The following is a 25,456-nucleotide window of genomic DNA, read 5'->3' as shown; positions in this document are numbered from 1 at the left end:
GGGGAGTGAGAAGTAAATGAAAATACAGGGGAGTGAGAAGCTGTCTTAAAATACTCCCCTTGAAAAAAATATGGACTCCAGGGAGTGTGGTAAATGGGCAGACGCCTGAACTTAGGAGTCATGAGAAGTCATTATGTGCTTGAATAAGCACCTTCCTCTGCCTACAGAGTAGAGTAACAACTTGATCTGTATACTTCACAGGAGGAAAAATGAATATGCTTTCAAAAGTGGTTGTCCTCGGGGCGCCTGGGTGGCTCAGTCCGTTGGGCATCGGACTTCAGCTCAGGTCATGATCTCACAGTTTGAGTTCAAGCCCCATGTCAGGCCCTGTGCTGACAGCTCAGAGCCTGGAGTCTGCTTCGGATTCTGTGTCTCCCTCTCTCTCTGCCCCTCTCCTGCTCATGCTCGATCTCTGTCTCTCAAAAATAAATTGTTTAAAAAAAATGAAAAAAAAAAAAAGTCGCTGTCCTCTAAGTACAGGGGAACTGGTTCAGCACATATCATGTTTGGGTTATCGCATTTCCTGGACCAAAGAAGACCAATTCTGTTTTTATCTGCCTTCCCTTTCTTGTGAACACAGTCCAGAGATAGCTAGAGAGAGAAAGGTTGGGGGCGGAGATGCATTTAGTTTTAAGAACTAAAATACAGCAATTTTTGTGTAGGATTTTGTGTATCTTATTTAAAGGAAGACTTCTGATGAGTGGCAGAGTAATTCTGGGAAGGAATATATAAATATTTGTAGATATGTATAGGCACCACCATGAGCCAAATACGTTGCCTCATCTGTTTTCAGTTGTTGGGTTGAATGAAATTGCCAAGGCTTGGGAACCATGAAGGAGAAGGTGTAGAGAATTTCTAAGCTAACCACTCAACTGTAATTTTTTTTTCCTATTCTTTCCTAGTACAAATCCTCTTCCTCATCTTGTTGATGACTGCGGTCTACTCAGCACAGAACTCCAGTAGGTTTTACCTCCATCAAGCTATTTGGAAGAGGTTTTCCCACCGTTTCTCAGAGATCAGACTTCTTAAGCATTTCTACCCACAGGCCAATCTCACCTTTCTAACCTTTATGGGGATTACAGAGGTATGGACACAGTCCTGGGCCCCCACTTCTGGGGTGCTTCTTGTTCAAAATTTTCTACCAGTGACCAACACTTTGTCCTACCTTTCTGTCCTAAGTAAGCTGTATTTTGGAAATTGTTGCATTCATTTATCTCAGGATTGGTAGTTTCCTTTGGGCATTTGGAACACGGCCATGGTTCCTGGGGTGGCGGCAGGGAGAGCCCTAAAAGACACGTTCATCTCAGTAAAGGCTTTTTTGGGCCATTTAGGCAAGTGTTAACAGATGGCAACTCCTATGCCTTGCATGTTGATCCTTTCTAGTTCACTTCTGGATGGTGATACTTCTTGGTTCAGGGCATGTTTGCTTGCAGTCTGTTACTATGTGCGGAATGAAGTATTGACCAAATTAAAAGTGAATGGAACCCTGGGTGGCTGAGGCTAGTGCCATCATGGTAGGCGTGGTCCTCCTTCTGGACTCCGTGGCTCTGCAGTCTAGTGTCTTGGTCCAAAAGCACAGACTCAGAAGCAAGACTGACCAGGTTCACTTGTTAGCAGTGTATTCTTGGGTAAATTACTCAATCTCTTGGGCCCCAGTTTTTTACCTACATGATGGAGATACTCTTAGGACCTGCCCTGTAAGATTGATGCGAAGATTAAAAACTCAGTAGATGTAAATGCTTAGAAGAGTGTCTGACCCAGAGTATTTACTGGATAGGTGTTAGCTATTATTATTAACTGGGGCAGCTGGGGCTCTGGCTAATCTACTGGAACCACAAAGTGTACATGAGTTACCTAGACATGCTAAGGAAAAGCCCCAGCAATTGGTAGATGGAGACAGAGAAATAGAATTAAGTAGACCTGAGGTGAAAAACACTAAAACTTGGCACTAACGTGGTTTATCTCTTCAACTACTAGCAAATCTTTACTTTCAATTTTATTTATCTATTTATTTTTTTAGCAATCTCTATACCCAGCTTGGGGCTTAAACTCACAACCCCAAGATCAAAAGTCGCATGGTCCTCCAACTGAGCCAACCAGGCACCCCACAAATCTTTACTTTCAGGATTGATGTAGGCCAGTCCTGCTAGTCCAGTTGTTTTCAGGAATATTGAAGCCCAAGCTATTCATGGCAGATAATCTGTTTCTTGTAAATACTTAATCTTCCTAAATAGCATGGTGCAGTGTTGAATCACATATAGGGAAGGATCTCTTTTTTTGGTAGGATTTAATTAAAAATCTTGTAGCAGTATGAGCTTGCCTTTTCTCTCTTGACTTTTCTTCCTGGGCTGAAAACAACTGATCAAAATTCTATCATAATTTCATGTACTTTTCATTTAAGAAACACAGAGTGAGAGGGGCCCCTGGGTATCTCAGTCAGCTGAGCATCCGACTTTGGCTCAGGTCATGATCTCACAGTTTGCGAGTTTGAGCCCCACATCGGGCTCTGTGCTGTGGGTGCAGAGTCTGTTCTGATCCTCTGTCTCCCTCTTTCTCTGTGTCCTTCCCCTTCTCATGCTCTGTCTCTGTGTCTGTCACTCTCAAAAATAAATAAACCTTAAAAAAAAAAAGAAATATAAAGTGAGACCATCTTTGAAGATTGTTAGCCCTCACCTTTCTCTTCTGTCTTCAGCCTCTCCCTGTCAGATTTCTCTCAATAATCTTTCATGTTAAAACAGGTTTTTTAAATAATTAAAACACATACATGGAGAAAACTCAAATGTGCCACAGGGTATATTGTGCAGCTCTCCTCTGTCCCCTAATCCTCAGAGACACAATGACATTCCCAATTTATTATATATTCTTTCGGAGGTAATCTGTGCATTTGCAAATATGTTTGGTAAGTGGTAGCCCACTTATAAACATTGCCACGAATTTTGTGTTTTTCTCTTAACAGTTCACCAGAGATTGTTTCATCAGTATACGTAAAGCCGCCCCTATGTTTTATTCATTTACTGTGTAGCATTCCTTTGGTCACATGTCTCATAATTTGTAAAACCAGCTCCCTATTGATAGACATTGAGATTTTTTTCAGTCTTTCATTGTTAATAATACTATTATTAATATCCTTTTGTGTACATAATTTCACACATGTACAAGTATATCTACAACATGAATATCTGGAAAAGATGTGGTAAAATGTGCATGCATTTTTTTTTTTTCAACGTTTATTTATTTTGGGGACAGAGAGAGACAGAGCATGAACGGGGGAGGGGCAGAGAGAGAGGGAGACACAGAATCGGAAACAGGCTCCAGGCTCTGAGCCATCAGCCCAGAGCCTGACGCGGGGCTCAAACTCACGGACCGCGAGATCGTGACCTGGCTGAAGTCAGACGCTTAACCGACTGCGCCACCCAGGCGCCCCTGTGCATGCATTCTTAATTTAGAAAGATATTGCCAAAGGGTACCTGGGTGGCTCAATTGAGTGACTTTTTTTTTAATGTTTGTTTATTTCTGAGACAGACACAGAGCATGAGTGGGGGAGGGGCAAAGAGAGAGAGAGAGACACACACACACACACACAGAATCCAAAGCAGGCTCCAGGCTCCAAGCTGTCAGCACAGACCCCGATGCGGGGCTCGAACTCACCGTGAGATCATGACCTGAGCCGAAGTCGGTCGCTCAACCGACTGAGCCACCCAGGCGCCCCCAGTGACTTTTTTTTTTAATGTCTCTATGTCTGTATTTGTATGCTCAATCTTTCCTCTAGCCTCCTGAACCTATGAGATACTTTTTTTTTTTTTTTTAGTTTGTTTATTTTGAGAGAGAGTGTGAGCAGAGGAGGGGCAGAGAGAGAGGGAGGGAGAGAGATTGGATCCCAAGCAGGCTCTGCACTATCAGTCGGACGCTTAACTGATTGAGCCATCCAGGCGCCCCAAGTGTCTGACTCTTGATTTCAGCTCAGGTCATGATCCCAGAGTCATAGGATTGAGCCCCACAATGGACTCTGCACAGAGCATGGAACCTGCTTAAGACTGTCTCTCTCTCTTTCCTTCTCTCTCTCTCTCTCTCTTTTCCCCCCTCTTTCTGCCCCTCTCTCCTGCTCTCAAACTGTCTCTCTAAAATAAAAAAAAAAAGAAAGTTATTGCCCCAGTCTTCTCCTTAATGTACCAGTTAACACTCCCATGAGCAATGTATGAGTCTGGCCACATCCCCAACAGTCCACTGAAAATTGGTGTTTTCAAACAATACCCATAGTTCTGAAATAGAAGAAAGGCTTTGCAAGAGCACTCATGAGAAAATGGAAGTCAAAACCAGAGTAAGGTACCATCTTCCACCTCTCATCTGGGCAGAATTTGCCTCTGCCCTTGCCCTGCTTCATTCCATCCTACCATATTGTTTTCAAACATAAATCAGTATTATTCCCCTGTTCAAAACCTCCCAGTAGATTGCTATCATACTTAAAATCCCAAACCCTTTCCAGAGCTTACAGAGGCCTGCCCAGCCTGGCCCACAGCTACATCTCCACTCCTATGCCCACCCCTCCTCCACTGTCCTTCAGCCATGCACACTTCTGTGCCCTCCCCCACACCAACCCTGTTCTCAACTCAGGGCCTTGGAACGTGCCGCTGCCCTGACAGATATTTGCATTGGGTGCTCCGAACGTTATTATGGTCTCTCTCACAAGCCACATCCTCAGAGAAACTTTCTCTAGTCTTCCCTTGTAGACGAATAGTAGTGTTCCCTCCCCAGCCCCCTCTATCCCTCCTCCTACTTAATTTTTCTTCTTAGCACTATCATTACCTGAATACTGTTCGGTTCTTGTCTCTCTGTCTCCCTCCTCAAATGTGTGTTCTCTGTGGACAGGGACTCTCTTTCATCCAGTATGCTCCTGGCACCTAGAGCAGGACCTGCCATACGTGTGCACTCCATACATATCAATTGAAGGAATGTATGAACGAACGAATGTCCTTTCCTAATCTCTGCCCAGTTTTCATTGGGCTGCTTGATTTTGTTAGACTGTTTGGATATATGGGAATTTTTTGTTGGTGTTTATTTTTTTTATTTTATTTTTTTATTTAAAAAAAAATTTTTTTTTAAATGTTTATTTATTTTTGAGACAGAGAGAGCCACAGCATGAACGGGGGAGGGGCAGAGAGAGAGGGAGACACAGAATCGGAAGCAGGCTCCAGGCTCTGAGCCATTAGCCCAGAACCTGACGCAGGGCTCGAACTCGCGGATCGCGAGATCGTGACCTGAGCTGAAGTCGGACGCTTAACCGACTGAGCAACCCAGGCGCCCCTGTTGGTGTTTATTTTGAGAGAGAATGACTGAAGGAAAGAGACAGAATCCCAAGCAGGCTCTGTGCTATCAGTGTGGAGCCTGAGATGCGTTTCAAACCCATGAACCGTGAAATCACAACCTGAGCTGAAATCAAGAGTTGCATGCTTAACCGACTGAGTCACCCAGGTGCCCCGGGGGGGATCTTTTTATATATTAAGAGCTTATAGGGGCGCCTGGGTGGCTCAGTCAGTTAAGCGTCTGACTTCGGCTCAGGTCGTGATCTTAGAGCTCATGGGTTTGAGCACCGCATCAGGCTCTTTGTTCAGCACAGAGCCCATTTTAGATCCCCTGTCCCCCTCTCTCTGCCCCTCCCCTGCTTGCTCTCTCTGTCTGTCTCTCTCTCTCTCTCCAAATAAATCAATAAATAGCGAGCTTATATGGTTGTAGATCTAAATTTAGATTTTTATATAGAGGGGCGCCTGGGTGGCTCAGTCAGTTAAGCAGCTGACTTCAGCTCAGGTCATGATCTCGCGGTCCGTGAGTTCCAGCCCCGCGTCGGGCCTGTGCTGACAGCTCAGAGCCTGGAGCCTGTTCCGGGCTCTGTGTCTCCCTTTCTCTGACCCTCCCCCGTTCATGCTCTGTCTCTCTCTGTCTCAAAAATAAATAAACGTTAAAAAAATTTTTTTAAAATAGATATTTATATAGATAGAAACTATGAACTTACAAAGATTAATTCAGGGAACTGATATCTGTATGATGTTCTCTTTACACTCCTATCTCCCTGGGAGTATGGTATGCCTTTCCGCCCTCATCTTCCATGGATCCCTCATTAATAGTCCAAATCTCATGTTAGGTTTATTTTATCTTTGTGTAGCTATTATGAGTGAGATATTTTATCTGTCTTTACCATTTAAGTAAATATTGTTTGGATGTATGAAAGCTGTTGATTTCTGTATATTAGCACTCAACCACCTTGTTGAGTTCTCTTTTTTCTTTATTTTAAAATATTCCAGTTAGTTAACATATAAGGTTATATTAGTTTCACGTATATGATACAGTGATTCCACAATTCCATACATTATCCGGTGGCTCTCCATTATCTTTTTGTAAGTAGTAGTTTTTCAGTTGATTCTTTTTCCCCAGCTTTACTGAGGTATAATTGACAAGTAAATTTATATGTGTCCAAGGTACAATGTGATGTTTTGATATATGAATACATTGTAAAATATTTACCACAGTCAAGCTAATTAACATATTCATCATATCGCAAAGTTACGTGTTTTGCATTTTTTTTTTTAGATTTTATTTTTTTTAAGTTTATTTATTTATTTATTTTGAGAGAGAGAGACAGTGAGTGGAGAAGGGACAGAGATAGAGGAGGGGAGAGAATTCCAAGCAGGCTCTGCACTGTCAGTGGGGAGCCTAACAGGGGCTTGAAGTCAGGAACCTGTGAGATCATGACCTGACCCAAAACCAAGAATTGGATGCTTAACCAACTAAGCCACTCAGGTGCCTCTGAGATTTTTTTTAAGTAATCCCTGTATTCAACGTGGGGCTCAAACCCACAACCCCAAGATCAAGAGTCACATGCTCTGACTGGGCCCGCCAGGTGCCCCAATTTTGGTTTTGGTATGCTAAGAACACATAAAGATGTAGTCTCTTAGCAACTTTCAAGTATACAATATAGTACTATTAACTATAATGATTATGCAGTACATGAGATCTCCAAAATTATTCATTTAAAAAAAAATTTTTTAACGTTTATTTATTTTTGAGACAGAGAGAGACAGAGCATGAACAGAGGAGGGTGAGAAAGAGAGGGAGACACAGAATCTGAAACAGGCTCCAGGCTCTGAGCTGTCAGCACAGAGCCCGATGCGGGGCTTGAACTCATGAACTGCGAGATCATGACCTGAGCCAAAGTCAGACGCTTAACTGACTGAGCCACCCAGGTGCCCCCAAAATTATTCATTTTAAATAAAACTGAAAGTTTGTACACTTTGGCCAATATCTCCTCATTTTCCCTTCCCTCTCCCCAGCACCTGCTAACCATCATTTTACTCTCTGGTCTATGCGTTTGACGTTTTTAGATTCCACATGTAAGTGAAATCATACAGTATTTATCTTTTTCTGTGTGGCTTATTCTGCCTTGCATAGTGTCCTCCATATTCACCATGTGGTAGCAAATAATAAGATTTTCTTTGCGTGTGTCACATTTTCTTTATACAGTAACCCACTGACATACACCTAGATTGTTTCCATATCTTGGCTATTATGAATAATGCTGCAATGAACATGGGAGTGCAAATATCTCTCCAAGATATTAACTTCATTTCCTTTCAATATATACCCAGGAGTGAGGTTGCTGGATCACATGGTAGTTCTGTTTTTAATTTTTTAAGGAACCTCATGCTGTTTTCATAATGATGGCACCAATTTCCATTCCCAGCAGCCTTGCACAGAGTTCCCTTCTTCACACCTTCACCAACGCTCAGTATCTCATCTTCTAGATAAAAGCCCATCATGAGGTCCCTGAGTGGCTCAATTGGTTAAGCATCTGACTCTTGATCTCAGCTCAGGTCTTGAACTCAGGGTTGTAAGTTCAAGCCCTGCATTGGGCTCTGCACTGGGAGTGGAGCCTACTTACAAAAAAAAAAAACAAAAAACAACAACAACAAAAAAAAAACACAACATCTGAATAGGTCTGAGGTGATACTTCATTGTGGTTTAGTGATTTTTACATATACTGTTAGCCACTTTTCTTCTTGATAAAAATGTGTATTCCAGTCCTTTGCCCATTTAAAAATTTTTTTTAATGTTTATTTTTGTGTGATCAAGAGAGAGCACAAGCAGGGGAGGAGCAGGGGGCAGCAGGACAGAGGATCTGAAGTAGGCTCCACGCTGACAGCAGAGAGACCCATGTGGGGCTTGATCTCACAAACTACAAGATCATGACCCGAGCCAAAGTCAAATGCTTAACTGGATGCTTAACTGACTGAGCCACCCAGGTGCCCCTGACCAGTTTTTAATCAGTCATTTAAGTTTGTTTGTTTGGTATTTAGTTGTATGAGTTCCTTGTGAATTATGGTTATTGACCCCTTACCAGATACATAATTTGCAAATATTTCCTCCCATTTCATCGTGGTTTGGTGGTTTCCTTCACTGTGCAGGAACGTTTTAGTTTGTTGTAGTCCCTCTTGATTTTGTTTTGTTTTGTTTTTGCTTTGGATGTCCTAGTCAAAGAATTGCCAAGACCTGCATCAAGGAGCTTTGCCCCTGTTTTCTTCTAGGAGTTTACAGTTTCAGGTCTCAGAGTTAAGTTGGTAATACTTTTGGGTTAAGTTGGTAATACTTTTGGAATGGATTGTTGTATGTGGCATAAGAAAAGGGTCCGGTTTCATTCTTTGGCATATAGATACCCAGTATTTCCAGAACCATTTGTTGAAGAGACCATCTTTTCCCTATTGTCTTTACCTGGCACACTTGTCATAGATTCATTGGCTGTATGTGCATGAGGTGATTCTGGGCTCTCTGTTCAGTTCCATCATTCTGTGTCTGTTTTATGTCAGTACCACACGACTTTGATTGCTATAGCTTTTATTTTTTTATTTTTTTTTTCTGGGAGAATTATTTTCCAAAGTGCTCATTTATTTTTTTTTCAATATATGAAATTTATTGTCAAAATGGTTTCCATACAACACCCAGTGCTCATCCCAAAAGGTGCCCTCCTCAATACCCATCACCCACCCTCCCCTCCCTCACACCCCCCATCAACCCTCAGTTTGTTCTCAGTTTTTAAGAGTCTCTTATGCTTTGGCTCTCTCCTACTCTAACCTCTTTTTTTTTTTTCCTTCCCCTCCCCCATGGATTTCTGTTAAGTTTCTCAGGATCCACATAAGAGTGAAAACATACGGTATCTGTCTTTCTCTATATGGCTTATTTCACTTAGCATCACACTCTCCAGTTCCATCCATGTTGCTACAAAGGGCCATATTTCATTCTTTCTCATTGCCCTGTAGTACTCCATTGTGTATATAAACCACAATTTCTTTATCCATTCATCAGTTGATGGACATTTAGGCTCTTTCCATAATTTGGCTATTGTTGAGAGTGCTGCTATAAACAAGTGCCCCTATGCATCAGTACTCCTGTGTCCCTTGGGTAAATTCCTAGCAGTGCTATTCCTGGGTCATAGGGTAGGTCTATTTTTAATTTTCTGAGGAACCTCCACACTGTTTTCCAGAGTGGCTGCACCAATTTGCATTCCCACCAACAGTGCAAGAGGGTTCCCGTTTCTCCACATCCTCTCCAGCATCTATGGTCTCCTGATTTGTTCATTTTGGCCACTCTGTCTGGCGTGAGGTGATATCTGAGTGTGGTTTTGATTTGTATTTCCCTCATAAGGAGCAACGTTGAACATCTTTTCATTTGCCTGTTGGCCATCCGGAGGTCTTCTTTAGAGAAGTGTCTATTCATGTTTTCTGCCCATTTCTTCACTGGGTTATTTGTTTTTCGGGTGTGGAGTTTGGTGAGCTCTTTATAGATTTTGGATACTAGCCCTTTGTCCGATATGTCATTTGCAAATATCTTTTCCCATTCCGTGGGTTGCCTTTTAGTTTTGTTGGTTGTTTCCTTTGCTGTGCAGAAGCTTTTTATCTTCATAAGGTCCCAGTAATTCACTTTTGCTTTTAATTCCCTTGCCTTTGGGGATGTGTCGAGTAAGAGATTGCTACGGCTGAGGTCAGAGAGGTCTTTTCCTGCTTTCTCCTCTAGGGTTTTGATGGTTTCCTGTCTCACATTCAGGTCCTTTATCCATTTTGAGTTTATTTTTGTGAATGGTGTGAGAAAGTGGTCTAGTTTCAACCTTCTGCATGTTGCTGTCCAGTTCTCCCCAGCACCATTTGTTAAAGAAACCGTCTTTTTCCATTGGATGTTCTTTCCTGCTTTATCAAAGATTAGTTGGCCATATGTTTGTGGGTCTAGTTCTGGGGTTTCTATTCTATTCCATTGGTCTATGTGTCTGTTTTTGTGCCATGCTATAGCTTTTATACTGTAGTTTGACATTAGGAAATGTGATGCCTCCAGCTTTGCTTTCTTTCTCAAGATTCCTTTGGCTATTTGGCATATTTGGTGATTCCATATAAATTTTAGGATTATTTTTTCTATTTCTGTGAAAAGTGCTTTGAAATTTTGATAGGGATTACATTGAATTTGTAGATCACTTTGGGTAGTGCAGACATTTTAACAATAATCTTCCAATCCATAAACATGGGATATCTTTCCATTTTATTTGTGTCTTTTTCATTTCTTTCATCAATGTCTTATACTTTGTATCTTTCAGTTTCTCAGTTGAATCTGTTCCAAAGTATCTTATTATTTCTGATGTTCTTGTAAGTGAGATTGTTTTCTTGATTTCTTTTTTGGGTAGTTCATTGTGTAACCAAATGCAACTGATTTGTGTGTATTGATTTTATATCCTATAACTTTACTAAACTCATTTATAGGTTTTACAGGTTTGTATTTGTTTTTGTTTTGGTGGGATCTATAGAATTTTCTTTATATAAGATCATATTATCTTTAAACAGACAATTAAGTTTATCCTTTCCTATCTGGATTCTTTTCATTTCTTTTTCTTACCTAATTTCTTTGGCTAGGACTTCCTATAGTATGTTGAATAGAAGTGCAAGAGTAGGCACCCATGTCTTATTCTTGATCTTAGAGGAAAAGCTTTTAAGCTTTTCACAGTTGTGATGTTAGCTTTGGGTTTGACATACATGGTCTTTATTATGTTGAGGTACATTGCTTCTATGCCTAATTTGTTGACAGTTTTTATCGCAAAAGGATGTTGAATTTTGTCAAACGCTCTTTCTGCATCTATTGAGATCATCACATGATTTTAATCCTTTATTCTGCTAATGTGGTATACCATGTTTATTGAAATGTTTATGTTGAATCATCCTTGCATCCCAGGGATAAATCCAATTTGGTTGCAATGTATGATTTTTTTGTAAGTAGGCTTCACATCCAGTGTGGCACCTAAAGTGGGGTTTGAACTCAAAACCCTGAGATCAAGACCTGAGTGGAGATTAAAAATCAGACACTTAACTGACCAAGCTCCCCAGGTGCCCCGCAATGTATGTTTTATTTTTTTTTAATGTATTTTTGAACTTCATGTGCTAGCATTTTGTTGGGGATTTTTTTGCATTTGTGTTCATGAACGATATTGGCCTGTGATTTTCTTTTCCTGTAGGCTTTGGTATGAGGGCATTGTTGGCCTCATAAAGTGAATTTTGAACTGCTCCCTCCTCTTTAATTTTTTGGAAGAATTTGAAAAGGATTGATGTTAATTCTTTAAATGTTTGGTAGAGTTCATCCATGATGCCATCTGGTCCTAGGTTTGTCTTTGTTGGGCGTTTTTTTGTTTTATGCTTCAGTCTCCTTACTCGTTATTAGTCTGTTCATATTTTTTGTTTCATCATTATTTAGTCTCGATAAGTTGTGTGTTTCTAGGGATTTATCCATTTCTTCCAAGTTGTCCAGTTTGTTGGCATACAGTTGTTCATAGTGTCTCTTGTAATCCTTTGTTTTTCTGTGATACCAATGTTAATGTCTCCTCTTTCATTAATTTATTTATTTGAATCCTCTTTTTTCTTGGTCAGTCTAAAGGTTTGTCAGTTTTGTTTATCTTTCAAAAAAACATTGTTTTTTTTTTCTATTTTTCTAGTATTTATTTCATTTATTTCAGCTCTTTATTGTTTCCTTCCTTCTGCTAACCTTGGACTTAGTTTGTTCTTCTTTTACTAGTTCCTTGAAGACTTAAGTTAGCTTGTTTGTTTGAGATCTTTCCTTTTTCATAAAGTAGGTGTTTATTACTATAAATTTCCACTTTAGGACTGCTTTTGCTGCATCCCCTAAGTGTGGCATGACATTTTGTTGGAGAACAAGAAGATGGAGGCACTGTAAGAATGTCCTGAAGGAAAGGGACAGAGCGGCAAGGAACTAAAAGCAGTTCCATTCCCAGGTGGAAAGCCATTGGGACTGCACGTTCTCTCCAGAAGGATATCATATGGGCACCATACCTGGGATAAGAATGTTTTGTCTGGCACCAGATGTACTCATGACCTGGTATGGAATACGCTGCAGGTGCAGGACCTGTCAGGATGCCAAATACTATGTTGTATGTGCTTGCTGTTATCAGACAATTTGCAAAAATAAAAGAGGCTTGAGCCAGGGGACCGCTGCTTCAGCTCCTGGACAGTCTCAGCCCCTGCTTTCCAATTCTCTTGTCATCGCACCTTTAGGACCTCTCTACAACATTTATACTTCCATTTTTATTTGTCTCAAGGTACTTTATAATTTCCCTTTGATTTCTCATTTAATCCATTTGTTGTTCTGAACCGTATTGTTTAATTTTGTGTATATGTGAATTTTCCAGTTTGCCTCATGTTATTGATTTCTAGTTTCATACCATTATGGTCAGAGAAGATACTTGATATACATGCTTTCAATCTTTAAACTTGTTAAGACTTGCTTTGTGGCCCCACTTAGGATGTATACTGGAGAATGTTCCATGTGCACTTGAGAAGAACAAGTATTCTGGTTGAATGGAGTGTTTTGAATAGATCTGTTTGGTCCGTTTGGTCCACAGTGGTAACTAGTCTGCTGTTGCCTTAATGATTTTCTGTCTAGATGATCTACCCATTGTTAAAAGTGGGTTGTTGAAGTCCCCTACTATTATTGTATTGCTGTCTATTTCTTCCTTCAGTTAACATTTCTTTAAATATTTAGGTGTTCCAATGTTGGGTGCATATATATTTATAATTGTTTTGTTCACTTTATGAAGTGAGCCCTTTATCATTTTATCACAAGTGACCTTCCTTGTCTGTTGTGCCCGAGTTTAAAAATTTTTTTTAACGTTTATTTATTTTTGGGACAGAGAGAGAGACAGAGCATGAACGGGGGAGGGGCAGAGAGAGAGGGAGACACAGAATCGGAAACAGGCTCCAGGCTCTGAGCCATCAGCCCAGAGCCCGACGCGGGGCTCGAACTCACGGACCGCGAGATCGTGACCTGGCTGAAGTCGGACGCTTAACCGACTGCGCCACCCAGGCGCCCCCTGTTGTGCCCGAGTTTAAATGAAATTCTATTTTATCTGTTAGAGCTACTTCTGGTCTCTTTTGGTTACCATTTGCATGGAATATCTTTTTTCCACACCTTTATTTTCAACCTGTGGTGTGTACCTAAAACTAAAGTGAGTCTCTTATAGGCAATATATTATTGGATCTTGTATTTTTACCAGACTCAATCATTCTGTCTTTTGACCGAAGAATTTATTCTCAACATTTAAAGGAATTATTGATAAGAACTTACTGTTGCCATTTTATTGTTTTCTGATTATTTCTCAGCTCCTTTGTTCCTTTTTCCCTCTCTTGCTACCTTCCTTTGTTATTTATTTTTTGTAGTGGTATGCTTTAATTCCCTTCCCTATATCTTTTTTTGTATCTATCTATATAGATTTTGCTTTATGGTTACCATTAGGTTTACGTGAAACATCCTATAACCTGATAACAACTTATGTTCAATCACATACAAATACTCTATACTTTGGGGCACCTGGCAGGCTCAGTCAGTAGTGCATGCTACTCTTAATCTCAGGGTTGTGAGTTCAAGCCCCTGCTGGGCATAGAGATTACTTAAAAAATAAATAAAAATAAACAAGATTGTGCTGCCTGTATATTGGGGAAAAAAAGAAAGAAAAACCCTCTATACTTTTTCTTCTCCTTCCCCTGCACTTTATGCAATTGATGTCACACTTCTTTTTATATTGTCATCCAGTAACCAATTATTGCAGTGGTAGTTATTTTTAATACTGTTGTCTTCTAAATTTTATACTAGGGATAAAAGTGATTTATAAACCATTATATTATTACCATATTCTGAATTAGACTATGTATTTACCTTTACCAGTGAGTTGTATACTTTCCTTTTGTTACATAGCATCATTTCCTTTCAACTTGAAGAATTCCCTCTAGCATTTCTTGTAAGACTGATCTGGTGGTGATGAGCTACCCTAATCTTGTGTGAGTCTCGGAATGGTTTTATCACTCCTTCACTTCCAAAGGACAGTTTTGTTGGGTTTAGTGGCTTTGGTTGGCAGTTTTTTGTTTTCTTTCAGCACTTTGAATATGTCATTCTGTTCCCTCTAGCCTGCAAGGTTTCTGCTAAGAAATCTGATAGACTGTGGGGGTTTCTTTGTGCGTGTAAAGTTATTTTTTCTCTTGCTGTTTTCAGAATTCTCAAGCTTTGAGTTTCAACAGTTTATTATGTGTCTCAGGATAAGCTTCTTTGGGTTGATCTGACTTGGGGGGTCCTTTGAGCTTCATGTACCCACATGTTTATATCTTTAAGTTTTCATTTATTATTTCTTGAAATAAGTTTTCTGCCTCTTTCTCTCTCTCCACTTTCTGGGGTTCCCATAATATGTATATTTGTTCTTTTCACAATGTCCAGAATTCTCATAGGCTTTCTTCATTCTTTGTCATCATTTTTCTTTTTGTTCCTTGAACTGGCTAATTTCAAATGACTTATCTTCAAATTTACTGATTCTTTCTTCTGTATGATGAAGTCTGATGTTGAAGCTTTGTATTGAATTTTTCATTTCTATTACTGTATTATTCAGCTCCAGAATTTGTTTAGTTCTCTTTTGTGGTTTCTACTTCTTTATTAAAATTACCATTTGGGGGGTACCTTGGTGGCTCAATTGGTTGAGCATCCAACTCTTGATTTCAGCTCAGGTCATGATTTCATGGTTCATGAGTTTGAGCCCTGCGTCAAGCTCTGCGCTGACAGTGCAGAGCTTGCTTGGGATTCTTTCTCCCCCTCTTGCTGTGCCTCCCCTGCTCACATGCACACATGCTCTTTCTCTCTCAAAATAAACTTAAAATTACCATTTTGTTCATGCATTGTTTTCCTAATTTCATTTATTTGTTTTGTCATGTATTCCACTGAGTTTCTTTAAGATGATTATTTTGAATTCTTGTGAGGCAGTTCATAGATCTTCATTTCTTTGGAGTCATTCTTTGTGACCCATATAGCTTTGCATTGGTATTTGTGCACTTGAAAGAGCAAACACATTTTCCAGTCTTTCCAGACTGTTTTTGGCAAGTAAAGACCTTCTTCTGTCGTTTCCCAAGGCTAATGAGATTACCTCCAGAATCTCAGTTGAGTTGGGATGGAGCCATGTCTTGTGGCTATTGTTAATCTGCAATGAGGTCCACAATTTGTGGGCCTGTTACCAGAGGCTTAGGTGGGTGTGGATTCTATCTGGTCTCTGGGTGAACAGGACTTACTCCAGAACCTTGTTCACTAGGACTAGCACTGGGACAAGGGTCTGCTTCAGAGTTGGCATATAGCAAGCCTATTACCAGGTGCAAGAATGAGTGTGGCTCCCACCAGATTCCTGGAAGGGCTCCTGCTGGGTCCCTGGGCAGGTGAGATGGGCCCTGGACTGTGGCTGAGAAGGACTGGAACCACCTCCCAGGGCTCTTCAGGATCCACAGCCAGGACCAGTGTCTACAGACCTGGTTCTGGAGGGATGGATGAGTGTGTCCCCCACCCGATCCCACAGTGGGTGGGACGGCTTCCTGACAATGGCTGGGATGGCCTGGAGCCAAGTTAGAAGGAAGTTTCAGGATCTAAACTCAGACATGGTTGCTAGGCTTGTCTCCAGGAGCATTAACGGGTGTGTCCCCCAGCAGGTCTCTGGACTGGCAGGACTGCTCATGTTCTACAGCCAGGAGGGGCTGGAGTCTAGTTGAGGGCCATTCCAGTGAGTTTGGTGAGTTTGTCTCCAGGAACCTTTGAACTGTGGCTGAGAGGGACTGGCACTGGGTCACAAGCTGTTTCATGGTCCACAGTCAGGACTGAGGTCTGCAGGCCTATTATCCAAGACACAGGCATGAGTCTCCTGGTGCATGGTGCTGGTGGCAGGACCAAGACCGAAAGGTGCTGTAGCCAAGTGCATAGGGGGACAAAGCTATTTCTGAGTCTGTCGTCAGGACCACAGTTTGTGAGCCAGCCACCTGGGCACAGACCTGCCTTCTCAGAATGGCCTTTTGTCAGTCTTGGACTCCACTGGGGTTTCACAACTCCCTACCTTTGGATCCCAAGGCTCCCACAAACATACTTTTTTTTCCTGAGAATGGTTGCCAAATTATTGTTGCTAAGAGCAGACGCAAGCAGAGGGCCTCCTGTTTCACCATCTTACTGACGGCTTTCAGTCATTTTCTTGTCCGGCTGCATGAGCAGAAATTCCAAATTCTGTTTTTTAAAATAGCAAAAAAGGGCATTTTCTGTTACTAATTTGAAGTATTTTTAAAAACAGTTTCTTGTACTCTTTCATTAGGATTTATTACTGATGGAAACTCCTTTCTTTTGGGCAATGTTCTGCTTCATCACATTCACGTTCCTGGTGCCATACTTCTCCCAACTGGAGTATCTCCCCAAGAACAAGTGAAGCCATCTCACAAGATCAGGAGGATACAGAGAACTGTGGAGTCAACGGGGGCTCCCCTGATACGAACATCACAAAGTCAGACAGCATTTGGCCTTATCAGGATCAAGAGATACTGGGTGGCTATCCTATCCAAGGGGAATTTGCCATTTACTCAGGAGGAGGGTATGTTGTGAGACTTGGAAGAAGTTCCAGTACTGCAGCCAGGTGAGCAAGGCTGAAGCCTGGAGGGATAACCAGGATGTGCACTTTTGTCCATTCTTAGGGCCATTAGGAATTAAGGACCCATTTGAGTAATTTCTACAGCCACTATAATGCTACTCTGTTGTCTCCTACACTTGTAATACTTTTTAGACTTTAAGGAAATGTATCTTTTAGTTTGAAAATTCCTTGTTCAACCTCAAACTGTAGGTATGTTTTAGTTTGGCAATTTTCCCAAACTCATTTTTTTTTCTCCTCTGGAAAAACACCTACCAATTTCAATTCAGGTATCTCTAGTTTAGGCAAACTATAATCTTCAAATTTAAGAGTCATCATTGCCCTTTATGAACCATAATCATCCAAGATTCAAAGTTAAATTGCCAGAGATTTGTAGAATGGTTTTATATGTGTATGTGATAAAAATCTTTGTCATTATGTATGAAAAAGCTTAAATTATCTCTTCATTTACGTTTACAGCAAGAATTTACTCAAAAAGAATGATGCTGGGGCGCCTGGGTGGCTCAGTCAGTTGAGCATCTGATTCAGGTCATGAATCCAAAGTTCAGGTCATGAATCCAAAGTCATGGGATCCAGCCCTGTGTCAGGCTCCACACTCCCTGCTTAAGAGTCTCTCTCTCCCCTGCTCTCTCTCTCTCTCTAAAATTAAACAAAACAACAACGATGCCAACCAAATAATGACATTTCCACCCTTCTCAAACCTGAATAGCTGTTAAGATCAGCACTTAACATTTAGAAGTAGAAGGAGTAGAGTAATAGGTGGTTGACGTAAAATTAATTCTACCCTAGATGTTAAATGCCAAATATGTTTTCTTGAACATTGAAGTTTGGTGTGAATACTATTATGAAAACCTTCATCTTTGTAGCTAAGTTTATATTAGTGTTAACTAACATTAGTGACAGTTTGAACATTAGTAATAGTATTTAATAGGTAAACTAGATTTGGAGATGTAGCTTTGCATACTACTGGTACGAAGGTGATATTGGAGATGCCAGGGCATTTTTCTCCTTTGCAGGGTTGAATGGAGAAGGTAGCTTGTAGCGTGCTTCTCCGTCTTCCCAGAGTTCTGCAGCATCTTGAACAGAGCCACTGGCTTGACCATTGCACCAAAAGCCTCTTTGTGCAATTTGTGGTCTTCACTGCTAATGTGAACCTGTTGTGTGCAGGGACCCTGATTTTGGAATCCAACAACATGGGTATGAAGACCTCTTCTCCCCTCTCTCTCTGACCTGCGTATCACAGGAGAAGGCTCAGTTTCTTCATACCATTAAAAGACAAAGTTATCAGGGCACCTGGGTGGCTCAGTTGGTTGAGCGTCTGACTTCAGCTCAGATCATGATCTCACAGTTCGTGAGTTCGAGCCGTGCGTCGGGCTCTGTGCTGACAGCTCAGAGCCTGGAGCCGCTCATGCTGTCTCTTCCCCCACTCATGCTCTATCTCTCCTTCAAAAACAAATAAAAACATTAAACAAAAAAAGTTAAAGTTATTAAAAGTCAAATAGTTCAAGGCAAAAACTAGCAGTCCTCTCTTCTTCCCCACCTCATGGCCCTTCCCAGAGACAGCTCCTTCCAGCTTTTTAAACTGGTTCTTTGAAATTTAAAAATTAACATGATTAACTATTTCATGAATTTTTAGTTGTAGGTATTATCTATTTCTTTTTTCCTCTACTGATGAACATTTAACTTTCTTATATCCAATGCATATCCCTAACACACACATACACACCTTTTCTCTTTCCTTATCCCAATATAGTAATAATGAAAATAAATATTAAACTAACCATAAATTGTGACTATATAAATGATTTTTCAAAGATGAGCCATGTAACATATTAGTTACATTTCTTCTACAGCTTTTTCCTTAGAGTTTATAATTACCTCCCCCCTTTTTTTTCCCATTTGGTTTTGCATGGATCTATCACCGAGTCATCTCCAAACTCCTCCAAAAGTAAAAATCTCATTCTGTTCAAAAAGTGTCAAGTAACCTTCATTTTAACCTTTAAAAGATAAAAGGACCTCTCTAGGGCCCTCCATCCTTTTGGTACAGTAAAGATTGGTTATCTTCTAGGTCTGCATTATAGCATTCACCCTGGAATCTCCCTAGGGATTATCTTGACCTCTCTCCTCTGCTGGATCTTTCTCCTGGATCCCATTTTTCCTCTGCTGCTGTACTTTATCATTTAAGCTAGAGCACATCATCCAGGAAATTACTGCAAGGGTGCAAAATTAGTAAACAGGGTGCAAAAGTAGTAAATTTTTTGAAGCCTTCCATGTCTCAAAATGTTATTCTGCCATAACATTTGATGGCTAACAATTCTGGAAACAGTTGTCTTCACGGAATTTGAAAAGTATAGCTCCATTGCTTTCTAGCTTCTCAGGTTGTTGTTAAGATGTATAATGATGTTTGATGCCCCCAGCTCTCAAAAGTTTTTAGAATTTTCTCTCTTCAAGGTGAGTCTTTTAATCTGGAAATGTGTCCTTAAGCTCTGAGAAATTTTCTTACAGACTTCTATTAATTTCTTCTCTATTTTTCTCTGTTCTTTTTCTGGTATTCCTGGCATTTTGACATTGGAGTGACCAGACTGATCCTTTGATTTTCTTGGTTTTGCTTTTCCATCTTTTTTCTTCTAGTTTCTGGGAACTAAATTCAATAAATGGTTTGGAAATGGTTTAGAATTGAAGCATTCATCTTTATATTTCAATTTTTAAGAATTGTTTGCCCTTGTTTTTTTTTTTTTTTTTTCAGTGTCCTGTTCTTTTATGGATGCAGTATCCTCTGAACTGTGAGGATGTTACAGGGTTTGTTTCCTTTTCCTCCCCTGCTCCCTTTCTCTGATGCCTCCGAGCTTTATTTATTTATATAGTGTTTTTACTAAAGTACAGACAGAGACAGGAGGACCCTTGGGCAGAAAGAGCTGCCAAGCTTTTATTTTTTGATTTGTTGTTTTGTTTTGATCTCCAGTTTTCAGTGTAAGAGGTTCAAATATGTGGCCAGCTTTTCATATTGAAGAGGGGGACAGTAAAAAGCAAATAAATGCTATTTAGAAGTTATTTGCACGTGGAAAGAGCTTGTCAACTGTTATCTAGGTCTATGGGACAGTTTTCACATAGAGGGACCCTCCAAACTCCTCCCTTGAGGATATAGGCTTGTTGGACCTCTCAGAGCCTGTGGAGAAAGGGGCCTGGGAAGCATCTCACCAAGCGGTATAAAAACTTTCTCTTAATTCTTTTCTAGTAGATCATACCTGGTGCCCCTGACTTCAGATTCTCTCTAGTTCAACATCAGTAGGAAATAAACCTTTAATTTTAGGGTGGTGGAAGGCAGGATGGGTAGCTAATACCTTGTTGCAAATGATGAGGAAGGACATCTGGGATCTTGCAATCAATTCTTGTATTTTCAGTTCCACCTGACATTACCTTCAAAAGTATCTGATGCCTGTAATTTTCCTTTCTAGTCTTGCTTCTGGGTTTTCTCCACAGCTGATTTAGGTTTCAGCTTTCTTGACTCTGCTTTCAGGGTCATCCTTCTGTTGTCCAGCTTCCAGCAGTTTGTTGCTGTCTCTACCTTCCTCTTTTTCTTTGGGTTTTCTTTATGCCTTCACTATTACTGTAGTGGCCTTTTTATGAGATTAGAGGGAAACTAGTATGTTCAGTTCCCCTACGTTTAACAGGAAGTCTGTGCTCGTCAAACTTCATTTTCTCTTTATCTTCCCCAGAATTTGCCCCCCAGTATCCTTCCATTTTACTATCAGGTGTTTAATCAGGAATTTTAGACTTCTATATGTATTTCTAGATGAAGCGTGAAGGCTTCCTGTGGGTCTTTGTAGGATTTTTCATTAGTAGTAACTACCCAAAAAATAAAAATTAAAATAAATAATAATAAAAAGGGGTAAACATGGGAAAGTCCCAGTCTTAAGAGGTAACTCTGTGAAGTGGAATTCCTTTTATTTTTAAATGTACTTTCTACTAAGGGACACATCTTAATTCTAATATTTTGGGGCCTTATGAAAGTTTATAGTCACAAGACCTGTCATGATTTTATACACAACAGTCTCACTGTCCTGGGTGGAATCTGAGGCTTTTTAGTCTATCATAGACACATCTGAGTATTCACAGGATACTGTTAGTATTCATGGGATATTAGTGCTTTACACTTAGTAAATTTGAAATGGCTCAAAGCATACTGATTTCTGAAAGTGTATTTTAAGTAGCGTTCCCTTCTCCCCACACTTTACATCACGGTCATCAGTCCTCTTCCAAACATCATATTGCAAGAGTACAACTAGTCAGTGTATCTCTGCACCTGTTCTGGCTTGGCAAGGATAACACCTTTAATAGCTGTGAAGTCAGACACTGCCCTCATGGTCGGGTCACCAATATACCCATTCACTCTATTGATAGTGCAGCCAGCACATTTCTCCAGCACATACATGATCTCAGCTAATATCCAGCGACAGCTCTAGAGGAAATACCAAGTAAAATGTAGAGATTCAGGAACATTTGTAATAGATAATCCAGGAATAGTTGCAGTGATTTCAAAGACAGAGTTTGAAAGGCAGAGGGCACAAGCTTTAAAGACTCTTGACTCCAGGTATTCTTTGTTCTCAGGTGCCTTCTTCACCTCTCTGAGGCTGGACATTTAAGTTCCCTTCAGGCATCCAAGAAGGACTTTGGTCTGTTATCTCACAAGTCCTCTGTTATCTCCTAGTCTGTTACTACGCCTTGGTACAGGTGAACTTAAAGTGTTAGATGTAAAAGATTCTTGAAGTTTCCAGATGTTATCAGGGGAGCTCTACAATGAGCTGTTATTAGAATTAGGGCTATGACTTTGGTCCTTTCCAGAGCCTGAATTCAGTTAAAAGGTGACTGGCTTTCCACCAAGTAGCTCTTCCAGTTTTCAAGAGCTAAGGGATTAATCTCTAGAAGGAATATTTTTTTTTTAATTTTTTTTTTCAACGTTTTGTATTTATTTTTGGGACAGAGAGAGACAGAGCATGAACGGGGGAGGGGCAGAGAGAGAGGGAGACACAGAATCGGAAACAGGCTCCAGGCTCTGAGCCATCAGCCCAGAGCCCGACGCGGGGCTCGAACTCACGGACCGCGAGATCATGACCTGGCTGAAGTCGGACGCTTAACCGACTGCGCCACCCAGGCGCCCCTAGAAGGAATATTTTTTGTGTACAGTTGCATTATCCCTATATAAGGTAATAGCAAGAATTGAAAATATGAATAAATAGAGCAAGTATTCAAAAGTACAGGTAACTGCACCAAAAGAGAATATGTCGTAAGCCAATACCTGTCTTATTTTCAGGCCTGAAAACTAATTTGGAAACTTTTTAAAATGTAAACAACAAAAATGAAATAATGTATCCAATGAAAGTTGTAGTGGAAAAGGCGAACTTTTCTGTAAGCAGCGGCTCTGAGTTACTACAGAGCAGACCAAGACCATAACCCAGTGTGTTCAAGTTAGATTTGACAAGTGCTCAGCTTAGTGTTTTGCCAGTATTAAAATACTTCGTTAGGGAGAGACCTGGCTAATCTTTAATTACAGTCACAGTAGTGACTGTGGCGTCTGTGTTTAGGGTCATTGGCTGAAACAGCAGAGGTGGCGGTTCTTCACTAGGAAAAGAAACATCCTGGACACGAGCATAAGCCTCATTAGCTGTCATCCTGGGTCTTGACATGAAGCTTACTTCTCTGCATAAGAAAAACATAGCACAATACCACTATGACCGTAACAGGTAAGAAGGAGACTTAAGGAGCGAAGCCTATTCCTAGTCAACGTCAAAAGTTTCCTGATTACTCACAAGTATCCTTTCAAACTCCCTTTCCTCCTCCACTGCTCTATCAGACCTATATTTGTATACCAGAGTTAAAAACAGAACTCTAATGTCCACAGCTGAGAAGACAGTTAACAAGAAACCATTTATACTGCTAATCATATTGAAAATGTCCTCTGTCTTCCTAATACTTAGGTATGTGTTTGTCAAGGATAATACATTCAAATTTCACACAGCAAGGACCTGGAATTAGTTATATTTTGCACCCTGACCAAAGAATAAAGCCTAAGGCATGAAAAATGATCATGCTTTAAATAAAACTGCAACACAGTGCGTTTTTTAAATCCAAAGAGGGTTGCTTTCTGGGTAGGGATGTTCATGCATTAGCTTGTCCATTACTTAAGAGACATCTGGTGCCCCTTTGGGCACCTTCTCTGGTCTTTCCCATGGGGAGGAGCATCTATTTCCCAGGCCAAGTATTGCCATGTGGTACTTGACTTTTTCAGTGGTCACTAGTCTGGATTGTTGATCTGTGTAATGAAGCAATGTTCCAGGTCAGACTTACAGAGGGTTGTTTATGTAGGGAGTGTGTCTGTGCAGTTAAATCGTGTTGACAGTTGAGGTCCATCGTGCTGTATGGCACTGCCTAGGTCTTAGACACTAGAACAGTTTGTGATCAGACACCAACTTGCTCTATGGGGTCTTTCCAAGTTGCAATACAAGATTGTGAATGCCTTTCTCATATAACACCCTTCCGTCTAGTTTACCTATCATCTTTCTACTTTCAGCACTGTTAAACCTATTAATTATCCTACAGAAAACAGAGCAGCATAAGGGCACATCTCCTTAGGCTAACTCCTCTCCTTTTGAGGAGAGATTTAACTCAAACCGGGGCAGTGGACAAGGCTGGCCTTGATTTGCAGGATGAATTTGGAGTAATCTCCTAGGGGTTGCACTTCAGGGCTTCTGGAGATCTCCCAACCAAATACATGGCCTTTTGCCAGTGCTCTCACATCCACAAGTACCAGAGGCGACACTGAAAAGAAGAGTTCTGACATCAACAAGTGTTTGACCCAATAGGACTTGCAGAGATGCTACACTTCAGCTGGAGAAGTGGATAGCATACACTTCACCTGAGTGACTGTCAGCCTTGCTGGGTACAGGTTCATCAGCTTCCATGAGGCAATAATAGTAAACTCAGCAGTCGTTCACCTCATGGGCTTCCTGGTTCTACTGGCAACTGTTCAGCTGTGGAACCTGCTGGATCCTAACCCCAGGCTGCAGGTCGTCAGTAGAGCACCCAGCAAAGCCTGGGACAGCTTCCTGCTATTCATCCTGATCCTGCTGACAGGCTATGCCATTGCTGTAAGCCCTCGTTCCCACTGCCTTTTCCTAAAAGCAGTGCTGGCCTTGGAATCACATTGCCTCCCTGAAAAAGCACTGTATGAGAAACCATTAGTTCAAGTTAGCAATGAGTTCTGGAGAAAAGAGTGAAGAAATCTTTTAGTTATAGTTCCATACTTAACTAGTAGTAGTGAGACTTAAATGCAGAAATTTGTCTCATCTCCTAAAATTTAGCTCACGGGTTGATGTGAAGGTCAAATAAATTGATGAAAACACTACGTAATTAAAAAGGAAATATGGGTGTGTGTGTGTGTGTGTGTGTGTGTGTTGGTGGGGGAGGGTTTCTTTTAGGCATAGTGATTTGAATGGCCACTAAAGCATTTCTTTCATTTCCATTCTCTTTGGTTCTGTGTTGGCCTCCTTATCAAGCACCTCAGGAGGGAAAGAACTGAAACCAGCTTCATTACGGTCTACCCTCTCCTGACTGGTCTTTGTCCTTTCCAGTTTAACCTGCTGTTTGGATAGAGCATCTGGGACTACCAAACTTTTTTCAGCTCAGCAGTGACTGCTGTTGCTCTCAAGATGGGAATCTCTAATCACAAGGAGGTAAAAAACCCCATCACGGTTTTCCTGCAGGATTCTATTTGGTTTTTTATACTTAAGGGGAGAATTGCTTACAAAAAAAAAGCAGCCCTTTCTGCACCACTGCACACTGGAAAAGGGAGTGTAGATCCTCTGCCTTTCCATTTTATGGTGCTATCTATGAATACAATTTGAGTGGCTGTTACTTTCAGAAATGTGCCCTTTTCAAGCACCTAGTCCCACTTTCCTCATTTCTTATATTCTTAGACTTATTGCCAGGACACTAGGCCTCAATTTATACTCTCATAACCTACCCAGATTAACATTATTTGCTGTTTCTGTCTCAATGGCCCTTTTAAATATACAGTGAAGTATACTTTTAAGAAAATTCGGTAGGTATAATTCCAGAAAGAACTGCAATATTTGTTTATAGTTAATAAATGCTCATTTCAGACAGCTTGTATTCTCCCCCTAAGAACTACCAACACAAGTCTCTTCTATTCAGTATAAAAAGTATAAAAAATAAAGGAGGGAGGCGCCTGGCTGGTTCAGTCAGTAGAGCATGTGACTCGTGATCTCAGGGTCAGGAGTTTAAGTCCCACATTGGGTGCGGAGCCTACTTATTTTTTTTTTTTTTTTTCCAACGTTTTTTATTTATTTTCGGAACAGAGAGAGACAAAGCATGAACGGGGGAGGGGCAGAGAGAGAGGGAGACACAGAATCGGAAACAGGCTCC

General features: G+C 40.8%; 1 protein-coding gene across 1 annotated transcript in view; it reads left to right on the top strand.

The window, feature by feature from the left end:
- PKD1L3 (polycystin 1 like 3, transient receptor potential channel interacting) overlaps nucleotides 1–25,456 on the top strand; it is a 93,713-nt gene that overhangs the window by 63,709 nt on the left and 4,548 nt on the right. Inside the window, 12 exon segments of the mRNA XM_086690887.1 lie at nucleotides 903–1,058; nucleotides 1,061–1,084; nucleotides 16,688–16,807; nucleotides 16,810–17,002; nucleotides 18,078–18,211; nucleotides 21,623–21,649; nucleotides 21,652–21,681; nucleotides 21,684–21,745; nucleotides 22,597–22,676; nucleotides 22,678–22,755; nucleotides 23,958–24,159; nucleotides 24,643–24,744. Coding sequence (XP_086547013.1) covers nucleotides 903–1,058; nucleotides 1,061–1,084; nucleotides 16,688–16,807; nucleotides 16,810–17,002; nucleotides 18,078–18,211; nucleotides 21,623–21,649; nucleotides 21,652–21,681; nucleotides 21,684–21,745; nucleotides 22,597–22,676; nucleotides 22,678–22,755; nucleotides 23,958–24,159; nucleotides 24,643–24,744 — 1,208 coding nt within the window.

The sequence above is a fragment of the Puma concolor genome, chromosome E2, assembly GCF_028749965.1.
Source record: "Puma concolor isolate L17-30 chromosome E2, mPumCon1.1.hap2, whole genome shotgun sequence".
In the NCBI taxonomy this organism is placed as follows: domain Eukaryota; kingdom Metazoa; phylum Chordata; class Mammalia; order Carnivora; family Felidae; genus Puma; species Puma concolor.
This window is presented reverse-complemented; position numbering and strand designations above follow the sequence as displayed.